We start from the raw sequence: 20,689 nt of genomic DNA, 5'->3' as shown, positions 1-20,689 counted from the left end.
ACTTGATTTTCAATAATAGATGAACTGCCATTAGGATTAACTGCAACCTCAATTCTGCCAGATGTGGCTGTCATTAGACAGCCGTCAGATGAAGTAGCATCTGGTAGAAAGGATGTCACCGGTTGCAGTTTCTTCTTTTGAAAGCCACTAAGACTGTCACTGAAAATTGCAGTCTACAAATCAACAGAGAATAAGTTCATGGAGTGTGGCATAAGTGAAATCAAGTGATTCCTGCTTGATTTGCCCTTGTTTCATCAGTTTTGTGATCAATCTATGATCCAAAGAACATAAATGCTAAAGAGCAAAATCACTGTTGACTTCCTTTACAAAATAGGGAAAGAAGAAAACTCTGCTAGGGTCTTTGAGAGAGGAAACGTAAGTAAATTAACGAACTGTTTTTTCATTCACATTTCACAATTTCAAGAAACATAAAAATAGGATAGCAAATAGAAGTGTCTCCTTCATTCTTTATTAAGTGAGGTGGTATAATAATTTTAGCAGCCAAGAATAGTTTAATGAAAGAAATGCAAAGGTTGAATTTCATTTTCCACATCAACAGGAGATCCACCAATATTTCCAACTGACCACTACAAGTCATACACAATCTGTGGCCTCTATCCAAATTGTCTGTTGTATTATAAAAAGGCACATAAATATGTAAATAGTGATTTTTCATTTAGTTCTCCTTAATAAGCCAATATTCAATAAGCCTAGTCCTAATTCTAGAGGACAATGCATACCTTGTTTTAATGTTCCCTGAAAATCTTATTCCTTCCCTCCTATTATTCTGTCTTGCAGCTGTATTTTTTAAAGAATTTTTATTAAAGTTCAGAAAAATATAAAAGATACAGAAAAACTACAAAAAAAGAACTAAAAACTGTGAAAACACAAGAGAATATTTTTTAAATAGATTACAAAAAGAAGTGACTTCTGACTTTAAACATCAAGGATATACAGCAATTTCCCATAATCAATCCCTTACTCTATATTAAACCAAAACCACATTATTTCTACAAATCAGCCCCTTAGCACATTATAAAAATCACTAAATACCAATGCTCCTTCCCCTTATATTAAAAGAAAAAAAAAAAGTATAAATCACCTAATCAACTCCGCCCCCCCCAAAATAACAATTACTTAATTATTCCCTTCCTACTACTACTTCTCTATACATTCCTGTCCACTATAATAAAGATCAAAAATAAAAAAGCATCTAAATTGTCTGCCATTATAGTTAATACAAGAAACATGAATTAATATTAATTTTTCAAAAAATCTTAATAATCATAATCCCAATCATTAATGATAAGTAAAATCATCCAAAGCCAAAAGACCACCCAGATAAATATTTTTGGTCCCTTAATCCACTTCAACATAGACCAAAGCATTTACATATCCCCATAATAAGCACAGAGCTATTTTCTTAAAGAAATCAAACAGCCCAACTGCTCCCTTCACAACACAGACTTCTCTTCAAAAAACCTCCAATACATAATAACCCTTTCTTTCCCATAACATTCCATCAGAAAGTCAAATTCATTCATGGCTTGCGGCTCAATTTCTCATTTAAATTCTTCAAGTCAGCATTGTCAATTTTATCTAGGATTTCAACAGAAGCCCAATCTCACACTTGGGAGAGACATTTCCATGGCTGTTAGAAACTTCAGTTTCATCCACAACGTCCCCAACCAGATGGTACATTTTACACCACATATTTTCCACAATGCTCTGAATGTCTTGCATAATAACTTAGCAGGAATCAGAAAAAAATCTGCTTAATATCTGCTTTAATATCTCAATGAAAGTCAGAGAAAGCCTGGTTAAGATCCTCCATGTTTGAGGCAGTAAGTTGTGGCTCCCCCTAGATACTTAAATGGCAAAAGTGAAAGGTATCGGAAAATTTCCAAACCAAGATAACAGTTCCCCAGAGAAAGTAGCAGCAGGAAAGTAAAACTTCAGAACGGCATATTCAACGTGTAGGAAAAATGCTAAAATCTTCAAAATCACCAGAAAAATAATAACAGGAAGATGATAACATACTCTCAACCCTCCTTGGTACTGGATGGAAAGCAAAATCCAAAGCTTAAAAAAAAATTTTTTTTAATTAATCACAAAAATAACAATAAGCACCAAGAGAGATTATTTCTCCTTAATGTAGAAAGCCTCTCTTAGTATACAAATACTTTAAAAAAATAATAAATTGGGTGCTTTACAAATGGGATGGCTGGACTTAATGTCCCTTTAAGGCTGCAGCTCAGCTTGGAAACGGCAATGTCCCAGCTTCCCAGCAAAGTCTTACCCATCAATCGTGAACGCTGTTTATGATCTCCTGGCTGCAACTCGCCATCCAGAGGACAAATGGGTCAATTCCGAGCGTTTTCCTTGGCCTGGAAAAACACTCCTGAGCTTCAGGAGAAACCAGCCTGAGCCCGAAAAAACTGCCACGATGCCAGTTCTGCCTGAGGAGCTTGCGAATACAGCTGTTCAGTCCGCCATGTTCCCACTGGAAGGCCGCAGCTGTTTTCTTCATTGTTAGCTTTTTTAGATGAAGTCATTTGTACCTGTAGATTGCTGGAATGTATATTTTGGAAAGAACACTGGGCTAAAGTAAACATTGATCTGCTCTTGGAAGACACATCTAATATTCTAAATCAAGTTATCTCACTTAGAAGATTAGTACAGCCTTCTACCTGGTCCCTCAGGATGTGTTGACACTACAGATCCCAGAATCCCCACAAGCAAGAGAGATAAAATCCCCAAACATTCAGAGAACACCAGGCTAGAGACAGTTGTTCTACTATGCATGCTTTAACTGTTGATCAAAATGCATACTGTTTCTTTGTTAATTATAATGTGCATCATTAGAACATAGCCTCACGATCTCCATCTATAATAGAATAGAGGGACCTAACAAAGATCTCCAAAGCAAAAACAGAAGTAGAGAGACAAAAATTAGCCTTTATTTTGGTGTAAGCATGACTTCAAAATGCATGAGATACTAAGAATAATATATAGGATGCACATTTACAGAATCACATATTGATTTCCAGTCCTCTCCCCTGCTAAAGCCAATCAAATTACCATGATTTTTAAACTTTTTGGTTATGCTGATTATTTGGTTCCTACACCCAACAATCCCATTCTGTGAAGTTTTCAGATGACCGTGTGGCTGGAGGTAACTCCACGCCTTAGAATGGCTGCTTTTCCACTTGTTGTTCTTCCTCAAAGAGCAAATGGCTGAAGGTACAGCAGGTTTGAAGGTTGCTTTTAGCCTTCTTTTGATTTAGTTAATTGGTGTTCTGTTCTTCCCAATATGATACCTAAGGGAGTCTCTCACAACTTTATCAAAAACAGGCCCCTCCAGAAGAGGTGAGCAGCACCACAACCACTTGTTTATTTATTCATTTGCTGTTCACCAGAACATTCCTTAGTCCTATTGAGAACTGCATCCAAAGGAGCTTACAAGTCCAAAATTAAATGTATGCATTGAAAGAAGAGATAAAATAACAACATTCAACCAAAAATTAACCAGGTTTGAACTTCCAGAGCTATTCTCTGATACTTCAGAACTATTTTTGTACTACAAAGGTAGAAGGATCATCTAAAACACACACTACTCCGCTCAAAACATTCTGCACCAAATATGAATCTTTCAAAATATTTCAAACCTGTGACAGGAGTAAATCTCAGATAATATAAAAGGAATAAAGCCAGATTTATTACAAAGTAATTTTAGACATCCCCTCCCCAAAAAATACTAAAAACAGGCCTTTCAGTCATGTAGTTCTTTGGTAATGACTTAGTATATCCTGATCCACCGAAATTAGACATCACCAAAATATATAACCCTGCCGACAACAATGATATAACAAAACGTAATACATCTGGAACCATACTTAAAAAGTAGATATAAGTTCACATATTTTACTGTTGAAATACATGGAGAACAATAAAGTTTTAGCTTTGTTTAGACTAAAAAAGTATATGCACCAATTCTCCCGACACACACTGGAAAAAAAAAGCAAGTCGGATAAACAGTTAAGGTAGCAGGGAGTAAAACCAATGGTATTAAACAGCTCTTGGTAAATTCAAATCAGAATTACTGTCATGCAATTAGGAACTGTGCCAAATGAACTTGTACCAACCTGTCTCTCGTTCACTTGTATTTTACAGGTTTCCAAGGCAGCAGACTTGAAACGGAGAGATTTAGACTGTCTCTTAACTTTCACTGAATCTCTCCGGCGATCATAACAAAATGATTTGGACTTCTTTCTCATCTTCATTGTTGGCTTGTCTGCCATTTTAACCTACCCCAAACCAGTGCCAGTTCCAAGCTGTTGATCATCCAAGATGTGCCCAGAAAGACCGATTCCAAAAGCTTCCACCTTCTGGGTGGAAAGAATTTCTTCACTCTTACAGCCAAGCAAGCAAACTAGTGCAACAGGTGCCACTTAAGAACTTGTCATGTATCCAAAAGGTGACACCATTTCTTCTGAAAGTTGGCGTCACCAGAAAGCCAGCACAGATTCTCCAGAGTGGTAAAACTGATGCGAAATAGTAGCACTTTTACATACTGAAGGTGAAAGAAAAGCAGGGTTAATGCTAGCCAAAAGGGAGTAGAAGTGCTGTCAGAAGGAAGTCTTACCGGGTGGAGGCAAAGCAGACCAACTGGGGTTCAAAGCCATCTTTCTAACTCCTCCTTTGCAAAGACTAATTACATAAGTTATGCTGAATCAATCAACAAGCCAGGGTTTTCACAAGCGAGCAAACCATCTGCACTTTCATTGAAACTGGATTCGATATGGCTCATGTAAATGAACCAGTTACATGAAGATGACAGCTATTTTGATTCCTTGTTTTGATTGCCAACAAATTAAACTGTATCACCTTAGTATCTCAGAGAAAGTTACTCCAAACAGAGTGCTCTAAGCAATAATCAGCAACACTGTCAGTGTGTTAATGGCAGGCTGCTTTAGAATATATACATATTATACATACATACATATACATATACCACATATACATATACATATACATACACACACACACACACATATATATATATATACAAACAAAGAAACAAACTGGAAATATTAGATTCAAAGAACCTGATGGCATCAAATCCAACCAGAAGATGCTCACCTTCATTAAAAGGTGAGTTCTTAAAACTAGCTTGCAATGCCTGGATTCAAACCACTCAAACTACATATGTCCCACGTATACAGACAAACTTTATCATACCTGCTTTTAATCCACTGAAAAGTTGCAGTTCCTGCAGTCACCCTAAAAAGATCTCTCATAGCACCTCTAAAACAAATAACATCTCTACTGAATGATCTGCATTATCCTAATGCTGGAATTAATAAAGGTAAGAGACTAAATTGTTTAGGATGACATATTCACACAAAGCATTTTTAGTATATACCTATAAGATTAAAAACCTGTATCAAAAATGCAAGATGATGATGATGAGGCTCCGTGGGAGACTCTGTCGCTATCTCGCAGGCCTATCTGCTCACAAGGTTGCTTATCCAGGAGTAGCAACCTCCCTGTACATTGTCTTGAGTTTTTAGAGTAAAAATGAGATATAAATAAAACAATAAATTTTTTAAAAAAGTAATTGCCTCCTGCTGTAGCTCTCTGTTAGTGGTATGTGTAGTAGCAATCCCAGTTTTACCTCTGGATCATGCCTTTATAACGTGCCCCAAGCAACTGCCAATCTGCCCTGCTTTACAGCCAACTCCTTGGCTGAAGGCAAATTTTACTCAAGAGTACTATGGGTGGGTCCAGACAGCCTATTAAATCAGGGTTGTTTTAACTAGGGTTTGTGGAATAAGCCACAAATGGCTGGATTTACTCATGATGCTAAGTTATAAACCTTGATTTACAAACCACGGCAGCTGGATTCATATTATGTGCCAAGCCAAAGCCAATTGACCCTCATAATGGCTTCACATCAGTGAATCACACAGTCCAAAGATTATAAATGAGAACATGTAAGACATTTTAAAGAGGAGCCCGGCTTGCTTCAAATAAAAAGTAATTGGCCTTGATTTAAAACTCGCTACTGAGCAAGCACGTTAGCCGCTCCTGATAAGACAGATGTGAATTATCTGAGAAGACTCTAGCCATTATTTTAATCAAAATTAACTCTTGGTCAGAAGTCCAAGGTTCTCAGTGTTCTAAGTCAGTAAAAACCTCCAAATGTCAAACTACAAAGCCATTATACATTTCCCTCCCGTTTAAAGGATATGCACCATTTTCTTTGTATAGTATAAGACTTAATGATAGCACTGATGGATGAACAGAAGAGTTTACTGAGATTAACATGGCCTAGTTTTATCCAAATATATCCAAACACCAAATTTATCCACATATCCAAACACCATAGAATCTTAATTCTACAAGTGGAAAGTTCAGTTGTAGCCATTAATTTAACACAGATATATGCAAGTACATACTGAAGCAATACCTACATTGTCACACCAGGGCACAAGTTACTTAAACATTTAATGCTTAATAATTCATTTCTGACATTCCCACCTCAGAAGATTTACATTAGGTGTGAGCAACTCATGAACCAGATGCAGCATCACAGACTGATCTTTGCTACTTGTGAAGTGTTGTTAAATTTGACAGCAGCTATGATATTCAGTAGTGCAATTTCTATTCTTTTAAAATGTTAAAGCTAAAATTGACCCGTTTTATGTCCACTAGGGATTATTTCATTTATTTACCTTTACCCCCAAACTTATGTTCCACTCTTCTAGTGAAGCTTCCATAAAATCTTACGGGAGTCAAAATGTTTCACTTCAGGAAAGTTTTAGAGTTTCAAAGTTATATGGCATTTTATGCTCAACACTGTTTTCAAAGTTCAATTAATGATTTTTCCCCACACATCAAAGTGTTTAGTTTCTCTGAATGCACTCTTCAAACCTCATAAAATAAGCTATATTTTTCCTCACATCAAGTAATATACCCCTTGAGTACTGAGAATTGGCACTTTATTCATTTGCACAGGAAAAATTATGATTCAATTTTTTTCTGAAAAACTCGTATCTACGGAAGTCACCATGTCCCATCCTCTGCAATCCTGACAGGAATTTAAAAAACAAAACAAAACCATTAAGTCTCCAAGTAGGCATGACCAATACAAAAATCAACACAAAACCTATGTATGTGTACATGTGTGTGCATTTTATAAATCAGAAATGCACACACGGTTGTCAAAATTTTGGCATTCTGCATGTTACATCTGCTTTCCTTCTTTATTAGCATCGTATTAGCTGATCTCAACAGCTTGCACAGTGTAATTTAAAAAAAGAAACTTTCAAAACACTTTAAAAAGTAAAATAAAAAATTCACAGACAAATAACAGTATTTTGTTTGTTTGCATAGTGTTAGTATTATATTCATGATTACTCTATTAGGCTTATGGCACATAGGCCACAAAAATATTTTTAAAAAGCTCAGCCTTTCCTGTAAAATTAATTCCTACAATACCCTCAAACTCACAATTTTCATGTCTACATATAATGTTGCATTACAAGAAGGAAGGAGGAAAGCAATCTGAAATCCACATTTCCCAAATGAAGATCTGGTAGAAGTTATACTTCAATGTGTTGTGAAATCCTGCCAAAGACATAGACCTAATTAATATTCATTGGTTTGACAATGCAAGGATGTGCTCCACTAAAACCAGCTGAGAAGACAAAAGTTTGCAGAATGCAATAAAGACAAGAAAATGTGAATAAACTTGAAAACAGGACTAAGCAAGAAGAAGATACTGAGCATCTAGTCACTTCTCATGGTCTTCATGAACTTCAAATGAGTTGGTTGAAGCCAGTGGTACACCATCTAAATAAACACACTGAGGCACCCCAAGAAAGACCATGAAATCTGCCAGCCTCTCAAAACAGGGAAAAACTGTCTTTGCAAGTTCCTCCTTTCCAATTGTTATTAGCAACACAAAACTTATTTTCTTATGAAACAAAAAAGAAAGTTAAAAAGTTTGTGGTTACCAGGAGACCAAAGGAAGACTTCTATAGCACTGAAAAATGAATTTTACTTCCTGCTCAAATTTCATCATTGGATAGCCAGGAGTTATTTGACTTAAAAATTTTGTTTATTAGGCAAACAAAATATTATAAAGTAGCACCTTGTCTTTCAGGGTCTCCAAACTTCTTCATGAAACAAAAAGATATTAAGATAAAAAGAGCAACAGATTTCTCTGGAGACTACATTTACTTACCTACCCAATGCCTGAACATTAGCAATCCTCTGACCTCTTCTGTTTTGTTTCCATCTTACTTTGCATAACTAATTTTACAAGTTATAATAATTATAATAATAATAATAAGTTTTGGGGGACTATATTTCATTTGGACATTTTATGTATTCAATTTGTATTTGTACTTAAATTGTTTTGCATTTACACTGCAGCTAACAAACCAGAAAAACCCAGCAATTACAACACTCATCCAAAACTATGAGTACACAATTCAATAAACAAGCCTTTAAACAACCAAATATAACCACAAATATTTAAAACAATATCCTACAATTGGACCAAGCACATATATACCCATAATTAAAATAAATGAGGTATTAACATAGGAACAGTCAAGTTTAATGACAGTCAGATGGGATTATCAGGTCCTACACTAGCCAACCAATCAAATAAAAAGGTCTTTAAAACCCTCTTAAAGGCTATGAAACTTTCACAGAGTCTGGAACTTATAACAAAAGTCCTGTTCAGAGCAATATAAAGAGTGAACAGCTTTGCAAGGAGAAATAAAACTGAAACAAGGCAGGGAGGGATTTGACTGGGGCAGAGAGCTAAACACAAGCACCAACACTTTAAACTGGGCTCTGTCTTGAATAGAGAGCCACTAAAGAGCCTGCTGTATAATCAGGCCAGAATATCACATGGAAGTCCGGGAATTACTAAAATCAGGGGATGGAGACAGGCATCAGGAACACCAGCCAGGAAAATATTGCAATAATCTAGATCAGCATTTCTCAACTTTGGCAACTTTAAGACATGTGGACTTCAACTCTTAGAATTCTAGGAGTTGAAGTCCACGTGTCTTAAAGTTGCCAAGGTTGAGAAACACTGGTCTAGATGCAAAACTGCCAATACATAAACCAATATTTATTTATTTATTCATTCATTCATTCTTCAAATTTCTATCACTGCCCATCTCTCCCAAAAAGAGGACTCTGGGCAGTTTACAATAAAATCAAGTGTCCCCATCAGAACAGACAGTTTCAGGGTGCCCCATCAGAAACCCCAAGATCCTATGAATGTGAATCATCAATTGAAAATATGCAGCCCTCACTGTAAAATCAGTGAAGAGGCACAAAGTGAACTGATCATCAATGAAGCCCTGGAGACAAATAGGGAGAAGGTAAGTAAAAGTCAGGAAGGATGATCAGGTCAAAATGCAATAACCTTAACAATCCAAATTCATCTTAAGGCAATGGGAAGACATCAAGAGGAAATTCTAATAAGACATTCCACTGCAGTTGTCCATGTATCATCATCAAGGGCCATAAAAGACCAAGAGACCTGAGCATCATCAGTATAACAATGATACTGAAAGACCTGATTATTATTTGTAAATCAATCTCACAAATTTATTTTCTGGCCCTGGTGTTTTATAGTTACCCACTACCTGACTGACAGGAAGAAGCTCGATCAACTAAAATAGAAGGGATGATAACTGATTAGGTTCTACTTAAGCATAACCTCAGTTTTTATAGATTAATACTAATTTTGTGACCTGCTGCAAGTCAGTCACCATTTCTGCGCTCCCCTCCTTTTAGTCTCAACAGACAGGAAATTATATACCAGCTCAAGTTTTCCTGAGGTTCATCATAACTGTGAACCAGATGCAATTGCAACTATGATTTAGTTCAGCCTCTGACATGTGAATGTACCTCAGAAATTCTGCACTAAAGCAAGATCATTTTAAAACTACAAACAAAACAACTCTGAATACCATTTTAAATGAAAACATCTATTTTATAACTGTATGCTTCTCATCTCTTTTCTACTCCACATATGGCTAGTACTTAAATACTTGCAAAATATACAGTAAAACTACTGATGTCCATCAAAGCATTGCACAAGCATGACTCTAAAGTATGGGTTTCTTTAAAGCTATTGCTTGCTTTAGCACTAGGAATTAGGACTCAGCACCCCATAAACGTGCTCCAAGAACCTGGACAAAAACAGATTCTGCTTTAAGAAGTCCACTCATCAAATTAATCCAACTCAATTCAAAGCAGTCAAATCTTTCCATTCAGGCTCCTGGGAAAGATCTAAAAAGTCTAGTTGTAGTAATGAATAGCAGAGAGCACAGAGCCGTGCAGATCTGGAACTGGGGGAGGTCTCTGTGGCTCCCCTGTCATGGTCAGATCATGCCCTGGTTACCATGAGATTCTCTGGCACTGCTTCAACTGGTGCAAAATGCGGTGGCGCGGGCAGTTATGTGTGTCCCTAAAACAGCATACATTACACCTCTGCTCCACAAGCTGCATTGGTTGCCAGTTTGCTTCAATTCAAGGTGCTGGTTTTGACCTTTAAAGCCCTACATGGAATGGGACCAGGTTATCTGAGAGACCGCCTCTCCCTGGTTCCATCTACTCACCCCATCAGGTTCAGCAGGAGAGACATGTTATGGGACCTGCCTGCTAAAGACCTTCATGTGACAGGACCCAGGAGGCAGGCTTTTTCTGCGATGGCACCCACCTTCTAGAGCATCATTTGCCCCAAACTGAGATTAGCCCTGACCCTATTGGCCTTCTGGAAATCTCATAAAACATGGTTTTCCCAGCAGGCTTGAGGATCTTACGGAAAGAGGTAGCCCACAAGATGGTTATATTGTGTGTAGAATTTGGGTCCATTCTCCCACAGTCTTATTTGTACTTATGTTTAATTGTTTTTCATGGTTGTTTTAGACTTGTTTCAACTGTTTGTTTTATTGTACACCATCCAGAGTCAGATCTGGACAGCTATGACAGACAGACAGACCTAAAGTATGCAGTACTACAAGCATGCCTGTTGATTTTTCCAAATGCATGCTACTATGCAGACAGTAGTCAGCTCAGAGATAGTCAAAACTTTATCTGCTTTATTTGCCCATGTTCAAGAGCAGAGATGTCTACTTCAAGGGCAACTTCAAAAAAAAAATCAGAAAGGGAGCAATGGATCAGATGCATGAAGCAGGACTAATAACAGGAAAGTGCCATCACCAGGCATCTATTGAAGCTGCCCGCAGCCAACAGAACGCATATGTTCTAGGGACTCACAGAACCTACTTTTGTTTATTGATTTATTTCTCAAATTTTTGCTACCACCCATCTCCCACCACCCCAAGAGGAACCCTGAGTGGAGAATCACAATCGGTGTACAAATCCTTGCAGTAATAAAGTGTTTTGTCTCACTGGAAAACAATTTTAATCCTCTGCTGTAATTCGGAGCAAGAAGCACTTGCATTAAATGACTATGATTCTGATGAGACAAACCTGTGATATACTTAAGCTTTGTAGAATAAACATGAAAGCTACAAATCTCTACTCCAAAGTATTTACAACTTTACAAGTGGAAAGACAAAGTATGATCAAGAGAAGCCATTAATGTGTGGCTTTTAAGTATTAATTCTCATTATTTGAACCCATTATGAATATAGTGTTCTTAACTGTTCACTGTGATCCTGTTTTTATCATCGTTCCACTATGCATTTTTAAATAGTATTGCGCTGCCAGCTTGAGAAGCTTTAGTTGAAAGAGTATCTTATAAATCAAGTAAATAATAAGTGAAATTTATTATTATTATTATTATATTTTATATGTTTTAACTATACACTCTAAATAATAGGGGTTCAAAGGAAAAACATGCAGTGGATTTCCAGCAGGACTTATCAGCTTGGGTGACATGATCCAGTCTGTTTTTTTGGCTCAGGGAATTTAGCCCAACAATAAAGCTGTTTGCATTTGACCAAGTACAAAGTTTCAACAGCTTCACAGGTGGGAGAAGCTGACGAAAAGCGGCCATGGCAACACACATCTGGCCATGAATACAGTTGTTCCCCAGACTGAGATATAGCCCAGCTGCCGTTTAAAAGCAACTTCCCACTTAAAATGGAAATCTTCAGAGATGAATGCATATTAATGTGGTATCAATATGAATCATAGGAAAATAGAGGGGTCAACTATCCTTTCCTCACCTCAATCACTGGTCACTGATTGAGTTCAGCAGTTCAGCTGAGAGTCAAGGAATTTTTTTTAAAAAAATCAAGCTACAGATACATAAAATGCTCCAGGTCATCTCTGGCCATTTACAGAACCATCTTCAATCAATCCTTCCTCCCACCATCTAAACTTGGGCTACCTAAACCCTATATTTTCTACAGCCAGGGAGAGAACAGGCAGATGTTAATTAAAGGGTAAGGATCTCTTGCAGAGCTTTAGAATGGATTTTGCACATAAAGCAATTTGTTCGCTCACTGGAAATTTCAGATGGCAATTTGATCACTTAACACAGCTCTACTCTATGAATGTTTCATGAGCCACACAATTCAGCAGTCCCTACTAAAAGGAACCTTTTGTTTTCGCTGCCACATCCTTAAAACACAACTAAATTCAGCCGTCTCCCCTTTTACAAGGTCAGGCACAAAAGCTAGGAAGACGACATGCCCCTAGTCTGCTCTACAATGGGTGAGCCAAGATGGCCTAAACAGGGCAAATCAAGGGCAACAGCGCTGACCCACTTGCACAGAAATCTGATCTAAACATTGTTATCACTCTGCACTGCATTATGAATGCCATGTCGGCATCCCAGAGAACATAAGCAAGAGATGACCTGTTATGCAGGGAGAAAAATGCTGACTAACAAATGGTAAGGCCAGTGGAAAACATAAGCTTCTCAACTACTAACCACAGGATGCCAAAAGCAGTAACAACCATGCCAGTGTTTCTCAACCTCAACAACTCTAAGCTGCATGGACTTCAATTCCCAGAATTCCCCAGCCAGCAAGCTAAGGTGTGACAGATTTTAAGGCACAATAAGAACGATACTGATTTGCCTTTCTTACTAATAATTCTTATGAAAAAGGGATATACGAACTAGTGCCAACAAGACACTACCAAATGTTTTATTTAATATGTGGCTACAAATCAAGTCAGCCAGTACATTCCAAGGATACAAGGCATGGGGGGTGGGGAATAATGCACCATTGTTAGTTTAAGAACTATTTTTGTCATTCAGTTTAAAAAATCTTAAGTCCCATTCAGGTATTCATCTAGATATGTAGTACTGAAAACCATTCAGGGTCCCTGAATACTGAAAGGTTTCCAAGCTCATTCAATTGAATCTACTTAGAAACCCTTTCAGGCCTTTCAGCTGGAATGCAGAAACAGCTGAAGAGGAAGAAAATTGGGCTGGAAAACTTCAAAAACATGCACAGAAAGAAATAATCCCTCCCCACTAAAAGCACACCCTCCCCTGAAAGCTTTCACCATGACTTGGGTGATGTCACCATGGCATTGGCCTGCCTGCTATGGCCCTTGGCTACCAAAACTAAATATCACCTCTGGATAGAATAAACATGACCTTCAGTTCTTCTTCAAATATCTACACAGAAGCTCTCCACGATCTGTAACTCATCATCAACTTATCATGGTCTAATGTCTCAGGACAGATGAGTCATGCCACTGTTTAGGGTAGAGGTTGGTGACATTAGGGGGACAGCCTTGGGCCTCTGAATGGCACCAGGTCAACAGAGCACTTTCTAAGCACAACTGCTGAGAATGTATAGCAGCAGTTCCTTTTTAAATATTGGTTGGTTGGTTTCTATGCCACCAACATCATATAACTTCTGAGGAAGAAGCATTCCAAAAGGTACCATAAGCTATAATACAGAATTAACTTAATTTTTAAAAAACACAAAGCATTCCCACGCTCTCCCCTACATCTCAAAAAACAGGGTCTCCTAGCCCTGCTCATTCTGAGTCATCACTTCACACACACACACCCGTAGCCCCAACCTCCCCATAAACATTTAGTATGGTCCCTGTGACCCCACCCTGTGGTTTACTCCTGCTTCTTTAAACATGAATGCACAAAGGGAATCTCTAACTCGTAAATTTAAAAGTGAAAGCATTTTCTGCTTTTTTAAAGGATGTCTTTAATAACCATGAATTCAACAATGTATTATTATTAGGAATATTGTACGAAGGTCTTCTAGAACTATGTTTTCTCAAAAATGGTAACGGGAATGTATCTGAATTTGGTGAGCAAGGCAGTCCCAGAGCCTGACTTCCCTCAAAAGTTCAAGCTGGTGTGAACAAAACTTCAAAAGATAAAACTATTTTTAGGAGACACGGCCATGATACTTTCCACTATCCGTGGAATGAAGCCTGATGGTTATAAGCTCTGTGTGGGATAAAACCCATTACCTCACTCCTGGACTCTATGACCAGCCTACAATCTCAGTTACAAAGAAATGAGGATCAGGCTGCTTTCATCCAAAACCAGATGGGGAGCTGTCATGAATTACTTCTCTAATTCCTTTTTCAAGCAAGTGCTTCAAACCCCATCTTCTCCCAAAGGAAGTTTCAAGTTTACTCGAACAGGTATGTCTCCATTCCACTCTGTTTTCTCATATTTCTACAGAAGCTGTTATTATCCATTCTCCTTCCCTACACTGGAACAATTGCAGCAGGTTAGACTTCAAGAGCTGTGATTCAAAAGCTCTGCACCTTCCTCATATGTTCTCTGAGCAGGAAGACTATGGCAATACCACCCTGATCTGAAAATTCGGGTGTAATTTCATTTGTGGAAGAAAAGAAAAAGCCCTTGAGTGTGTGGAATTACAACATGTTTATGCAACAGGCTTTATAGTGGCCTCCTGCAACCAAATGAGTTGACTACAACTCTCATAAGCTGTAGTCAGCATATCTAGAAGGCCACATTAGCCTACTTGTAAAAAGCCCATGCTATTAAATACCTTGCTTGAGAGACAACCAAGCCAGAATACACATGTCCAAGCTGACTGAAGTTACTTAAAGTTTTACGAAGTACAATTAAAAGCATTCATGACAAGGGAATGAGCAAAATATTAAAAGCAAGTGGGCGTAGAAAGGTATGCAGTTGGAAAACATGACAGTCAGAGGCCTTCTGAGGAAACAAGAAGCCAGCCTGAATTTCTAGTTTGCGGCTACCTGATAACAATCACTATGAATGTTAACTGTGTGCCTTGCACACCTGACTAACAACTCAAGGTTCTGTGACAGAGCTTTGCCTTCAGAAGAAAGGAAGCAAAGCTTCGGAGCAGGAGCAAGAGGCGAGCTTTATTTGTCTGACAGGTTTCTGGGCCACTGACACAAATGCTGCTATTTTAAGCTGAGGCAGTCAAGAACTGTGAGAAATAAGCCATTGACATAAAATACCCACACATAGTTTCAGTAGTCAAATGCCCCCTTGAAGACTGGTGTTTCCAAAGTTTCAAGTCTTCAGAAGCAATTAAGATGAGCAGTGACAGGAGCAAAGCAATGCAGTTAACTTCCTTTTCCTGATGATCTATCAAGAGGTTCCACCCCCAGGAACATTGATCTAGGCTTGAAGCATATACTTCCCAGACCCAAAGAAACTAAATCCATCTCACCACATTAAGGGTTCCCCACAGGAATCCCAGCTATCAAATCTACCCCTAGCTTCTGTTTTCCCAACTGCTACATCACGGGAAAGTGAGGGATGAGGAAGCATGATGGCTTCTCACAACCACACTTATTCTCAGTCTTCCTTAGAGGACAGAACCTCCATCATTCCTTAAAAGAAGCAACCCAGGAAAACTACTTGCTGGGCAAGATCACACTGCGGTTAAAGGAGAAAAGATTCCAGAGAAGCCTTATGTTAGTCTTCCCATATCTGATGTTTCCAGGTTCAAGAACATCAACTATCAGAATTCCCAGCTGGCATAGAATTCAATGTTTCTGAAAGGCATCAAGTCAAAGAAAAGCTCTTTAGGCTATTATTTTGTAAAGAAACCTTAAGATAAGAGATTTATCCTACATAAAATTGCTTAATGTCATTTTAAAACATCTAATATCACCATCTCTTCTCATGGCAAATTATATACATTTGTGTAACTTAATATGTTAATTTCTTGAATAATCTTCTACATGACAATAGTCACTTTTTAAGACAGAATGGTTCAAGGCACAGTATAAACCACTGTTCAATTGCCAGTATAAACATTTCTCCTTTTCTCCATTCAGACAATAAGGTCATAGAAATAAATAAAGTGTTCAAATTAAATCTGATAGGTCAATATACATTTGAAATAGAATGAAAAATGTTTTGCCAAAACTTTCAATTCTACCAAGATAATGTATATTTGAAGCTGAATATTTAATGATGCAGTAGAAACTTTTATCATCAATGCAACGAAATAAAATAAGTTTCAGAGGCATCCTACAGCGAAGTACACATTTCTAAAAGCCTGTTCCATAGTTCTCTCTTTGAGAATTTGGGTCTGAGTAAAATTTCTAATGTTTCCCGTTTGCCTCATATTGTTAGTTCATTTTGTTCATTCTGATTATTTGTAACTTTAATTAGAACTGGCATCACCATAGAAATCATTACTTAGCAAGTGATATCTTTGCCAACTCTAAGTTATTTGTTTCAAATGTTGCAATGTCCTTTTCCCTTCTTTCACATTTCTGTATTTACCTGAACGGAAACTCAGTCCTCAAGTAATTCATAAAATGGGGGGAGGCATTATAAATATGCTGAAAATACAGTAAACTAGGCAAACACAGGTTTCTATTTAGTTGGACTGTCTTAAATTCAAAGTTGCCTTCTTTTCAGGTAAAGAATTCCAGTTCTTCAATACCAGCATCGATAATGTCTTGGTGCTCATACACAAAGAAACAGTCTTCTTTGAAGTATTGATACTCACTCTGTCTTTATCATCAGCTACATCACAAAGAATATCATCACGGTCTAGGATTCCCCCATCGCCATGTTCTAGACGATGTACCTGTATCCAGTAGCTTGGATCCTGCACACACAAAAAGAAAACCATTAGTTATCACAAAGCAAAGAGTTATCTATGACATGAGTTAACAACTATTGCCTATTTGAAGGTGCTCCACACAGTGAGTTTTCATGCCTTGCAAATAAAATCAAGTATCAAATTGCATTGATCCATCTGTTTCAACACTATCTACACAACTGGTACTGGCTCTTCAAAGTTTCCAAGTATCAAGATTCCTTTAACTGAAAGAAACAGGGATTGACTTGGGAGCCATGTGGAAGTACTTGATCCTTTAAAAGTGAACACTTGTAATCTGAAACTAGGGGAAAATATTTCCTCCCATATCCCTAAACAGCATCCCTTTCAGGAACCAAGCATATAAATCAGGAACAGACTCCAAAGATCTGGACAATCAGAAGAAGGCAGGAAATAAAGAATTATCTCTAACATTAAAAAAGCAAAGAAAAAGAAAAAAAACTAATATATTAAATTTAAAAGGAACATTTTTAAAAAAGTGAAAAAGGAAACAGAAAATTACAGCACATATATTCCAGGTTACAAAAAATTCTACGTAATTGTTTCAATGAATCTTAGCCATATTTCATTGTAATCCATGTGTTAATAAGCAATTTGTTCATGTTGCAAATAATATAAATCCTGCAGATCACTGAGTAGTTGGAGCTATATATTTATCATTCCAATGTAGCAGAACGAGTTTTTTTTTAATCTATTAAGTAGGGCTCGGAGAACCCAGTTTCTTTGTTCAGACATCAATTTCCATGTAAGATTATAGTTTTAAGAAAATCAACATCTCAGAATAGTAAATCTGGTCTCAAAGTTGATTCAACACATGCAAAAACATCCTCCCAAAAGGGAACAATTAGAGGACCCTGTACAAAAATATGTTTAAGTGAAGCATTAATCTCATAATGAATTACCCAAGCCTTTTCTATAGTGCAATGGAGTTCAACAAGACTGACATGTTATTTTTTGTTGAATAAGACATATTAAGATCTACTGAAGTTTTTAGAAGCCCAGATATAGCAACTCTAGAGATAGAAGACATTTAAAGAAACAAGTTTGCATGAATGTAATGAAACTTTGGGTATGGCAAAGGCTATCCACAAGTCAGGTGGGTGGGTATCTGTGTAACTCAGCAGTAGCTTGCCATCTTGTTTGTGTAACCAGCTATGAAGGAAAACAGTCAGGGATCAAAAGTGTGATGACGATGGAGACTGACAGGAACCCAGAATGGATGACTGAAACTGAGGAGCAGCAAGGTCTTAGTAACTGTGCAGCATCAAAAGGACGAGCTTAGTTAGGAACGCCAGTTCAAAATTAGCTAAGGGGCATGATTGGAGAAATAAAGGTTGTAACAGTCTATCTACCCAAGAAGAAGCAAAAGAAGCAAAGAAGAAGAGGAAAAATAGTCTTCCCTATGACTTGCAGTTCAATATTGCTGAAATTGTTCTGCTTCCTCTAACCAAATGAATCCAATTGTAAACTTTGACATAGATAGAGCAGGCCGTAGGAAGCCAAGGGCATTGTGAGATTAGAGCAAATAAGCAACTAACACATTCTTCAACAGTTAATCACAAACCAGTTACACTTGGAGCCAATATAAGAGCATGTTTGACAAAGACTTGGTTGGATATAATAGCTGGTTGTTTTTTTTGAATACAGGTGAAGCTTTTGAAGTTGTTAGGTTAACTAAGGCTGTAGGAGACCTAATCTTTGAGTATATGAATTCAGGAATGTTCATCCAGCAGTTAAAAAACAACAAAAAATAAAGCCACAATTTCTTGGCAGTATAGTTGACCACATTTGCCCTCCTGTTTGGAAACTGTATTATAACCATGTTAAACTACTATGATATGTATGATAGCAGTGTGTTAACCTGAAAATAAATACTATTGATTTAAAGAAGAATTACTTATAAAGGATGATTAGTAAGTGCTGCCTTTTATTATTCTAGTGAAATGCTGTTTTGACCACGAAACTTAAGCGTGAATATGACAATGTATTAAAATTCATCAATCATGTAAGTTCACTTTTTGGATAACAAAGTTTAGCTGTTGCTTTCTGACAAGTGCGCACACAGCAGCAAAAATAGAAAGAAGGAAAAACTAACAGAAATAAAATCCATACAATGACTACAGATACCAATATAAAATTAGTTCAACTCTTGCATTTATCATTAAATGTAGATATGCAGAGACATACAGTATTGGGTCATTTTCTCATTTTTAGAACCGAGACTTTTCAAAAATAGGTATCACTAAACAAATATTGTCGGTGAGTCATATTCAGCATACAATCTCTTAAAAAAATTTTTATAACCATTAGAAATCAACTGATCTAAATGTGTTGGTCTCTTGTTTGGCCCAAGCATTCCAATAAAAAGTCTTCCCTATTTTCTAATTTGTGTCATTCCACGACATCAATTTCTTATGTAATTTGAGACCAAAATATAACTGCTGACCTATTAATAAGCAAATGTGCCTGGCACTTTTCAAGGTTGGAAATGAAGAGCCCTGTTTAATATACCTGGACCCTAAAACCTGGCATGATTTCAGAGCTATTACACACTTACATTCCAAATAAACCCAAGGTCATAAAAAGTCTCATTCCAAAAATATATAGAAGTTAAGATAAAAGTCCAAGATCTGGTAGGATGAAGTCGCTATAATCATAACATTCAGCTTGCCCCAAGGCCTTTAACATTAAGTTACATCTAATGAAATTGCATCTATACATTCAGGTGTATTTAATTCAACATATAGTGGTATCTTTTGAGAAAGATATAGACCCAAGTATTTTAAAGAATCTGTGCAAATTGCCAACCCTAATCTTGTAGAGTAATCTACAGGTAGAACAGATCCCAAAAACAATAAGTTAGACATGTTCCAGCTAATGGTATAACCAGAATATAAACCATACTGCTCTATAAGCTCAATAATCTTTGGTAATGGCATTAGCCATATACAAGAACAATTGATATTCAGTGCTGAGTACCATCACACAGTATCTTGAGACTATCTAATGGTACAGGCTAGTGGTTTGAGAACCAAATTGAAGATTAAGGGAGAGAAGAGCTATCCTTGTTGGATGCCATGATACAACTTTATAGGTTGAGAAAGAAATCAGTTTGTAACAACTTTAGCCCACTAGGTGGAGATACCAAATTGTAATACAATGAACAAAAAATAGTGGAAGCCCCTATCTTCTTAGAATACACTATGCATTTAATTTGAACTGTATCAAAGACCTTTTCAGCATGGAACTAAATTAGAACAGCCAATTGCAATTTGTTTGCCATAATATCCATGCCATCAATCATCATAAAGATATTGTCAAACATTTGTCTATTTTTTTATAAATCCAGATTGATATGAATGAATTATAGGTAAAGGTAAAGGTTTCCCTTGACGTAAAGTCCAGTCGAGTCCGACTCTAGGGGGCGGTGCTCATCTCCGTTTCTAAGCCTTGGAGCCGGCATTGTCCATAGGACACTTCCGGGTCATGTGGCCAGCATGACTCACGGAACGCCGTTACCTTCCCGCCGAAGCGGTACCAATTAATCTACTCACACTTGCATGTTTTCGAACTGCTTGGTGTGCAGGAGCTGGGATTAACAACGGGAG

At 37.3% G+C, this 20,689-nt stretch overlaps 1 protein-coding gene across 8 annotated transcripts in view; it reads right to left on the bottom strand.

Moving 5' to 3' along the window:
- Window positions 1–20,689, bottom strand: part of PARD3 (par-3 family cell polarity regulator) — a 581,236-nt gene that overhangs the window by 469,335 nt on the left and 91,212 nt on the right. For all 8 annotated transcript variants that reach the window (XM_063303447.1, XM_063303448.1, XM_063303444.1 and 5 more), the window contains exon 2: window positions 16,968–17,069. In XM_063303447.1, the coding sequence (XP_063159517.1) occupies window positions 16,968–17,069 (102 nt within the window). The remainder of the gene's footprint in view (window positions 1–16,967; window positions 17,070–20,689) is intronic.

This window comes from Candoia aspera, chromosome 4, assembly GCF_035149785.1.
Source record: "Candoia aspera isolate rCanAsp1 chromosome 4, rCanAsp1.hap2, whole genome shotgun sequence".
Lineage (NCBI taxonomy): Eukaryota > Metazoa > Chordata > Lepidosauria > Squamata > Boidae > Candoia > Candoia aspera.
The sequence above is the reverse complement of the archived record's forward strand: the minus strand, read 5'-3'. Positions and strand labels throughout refer to the sequence as shown.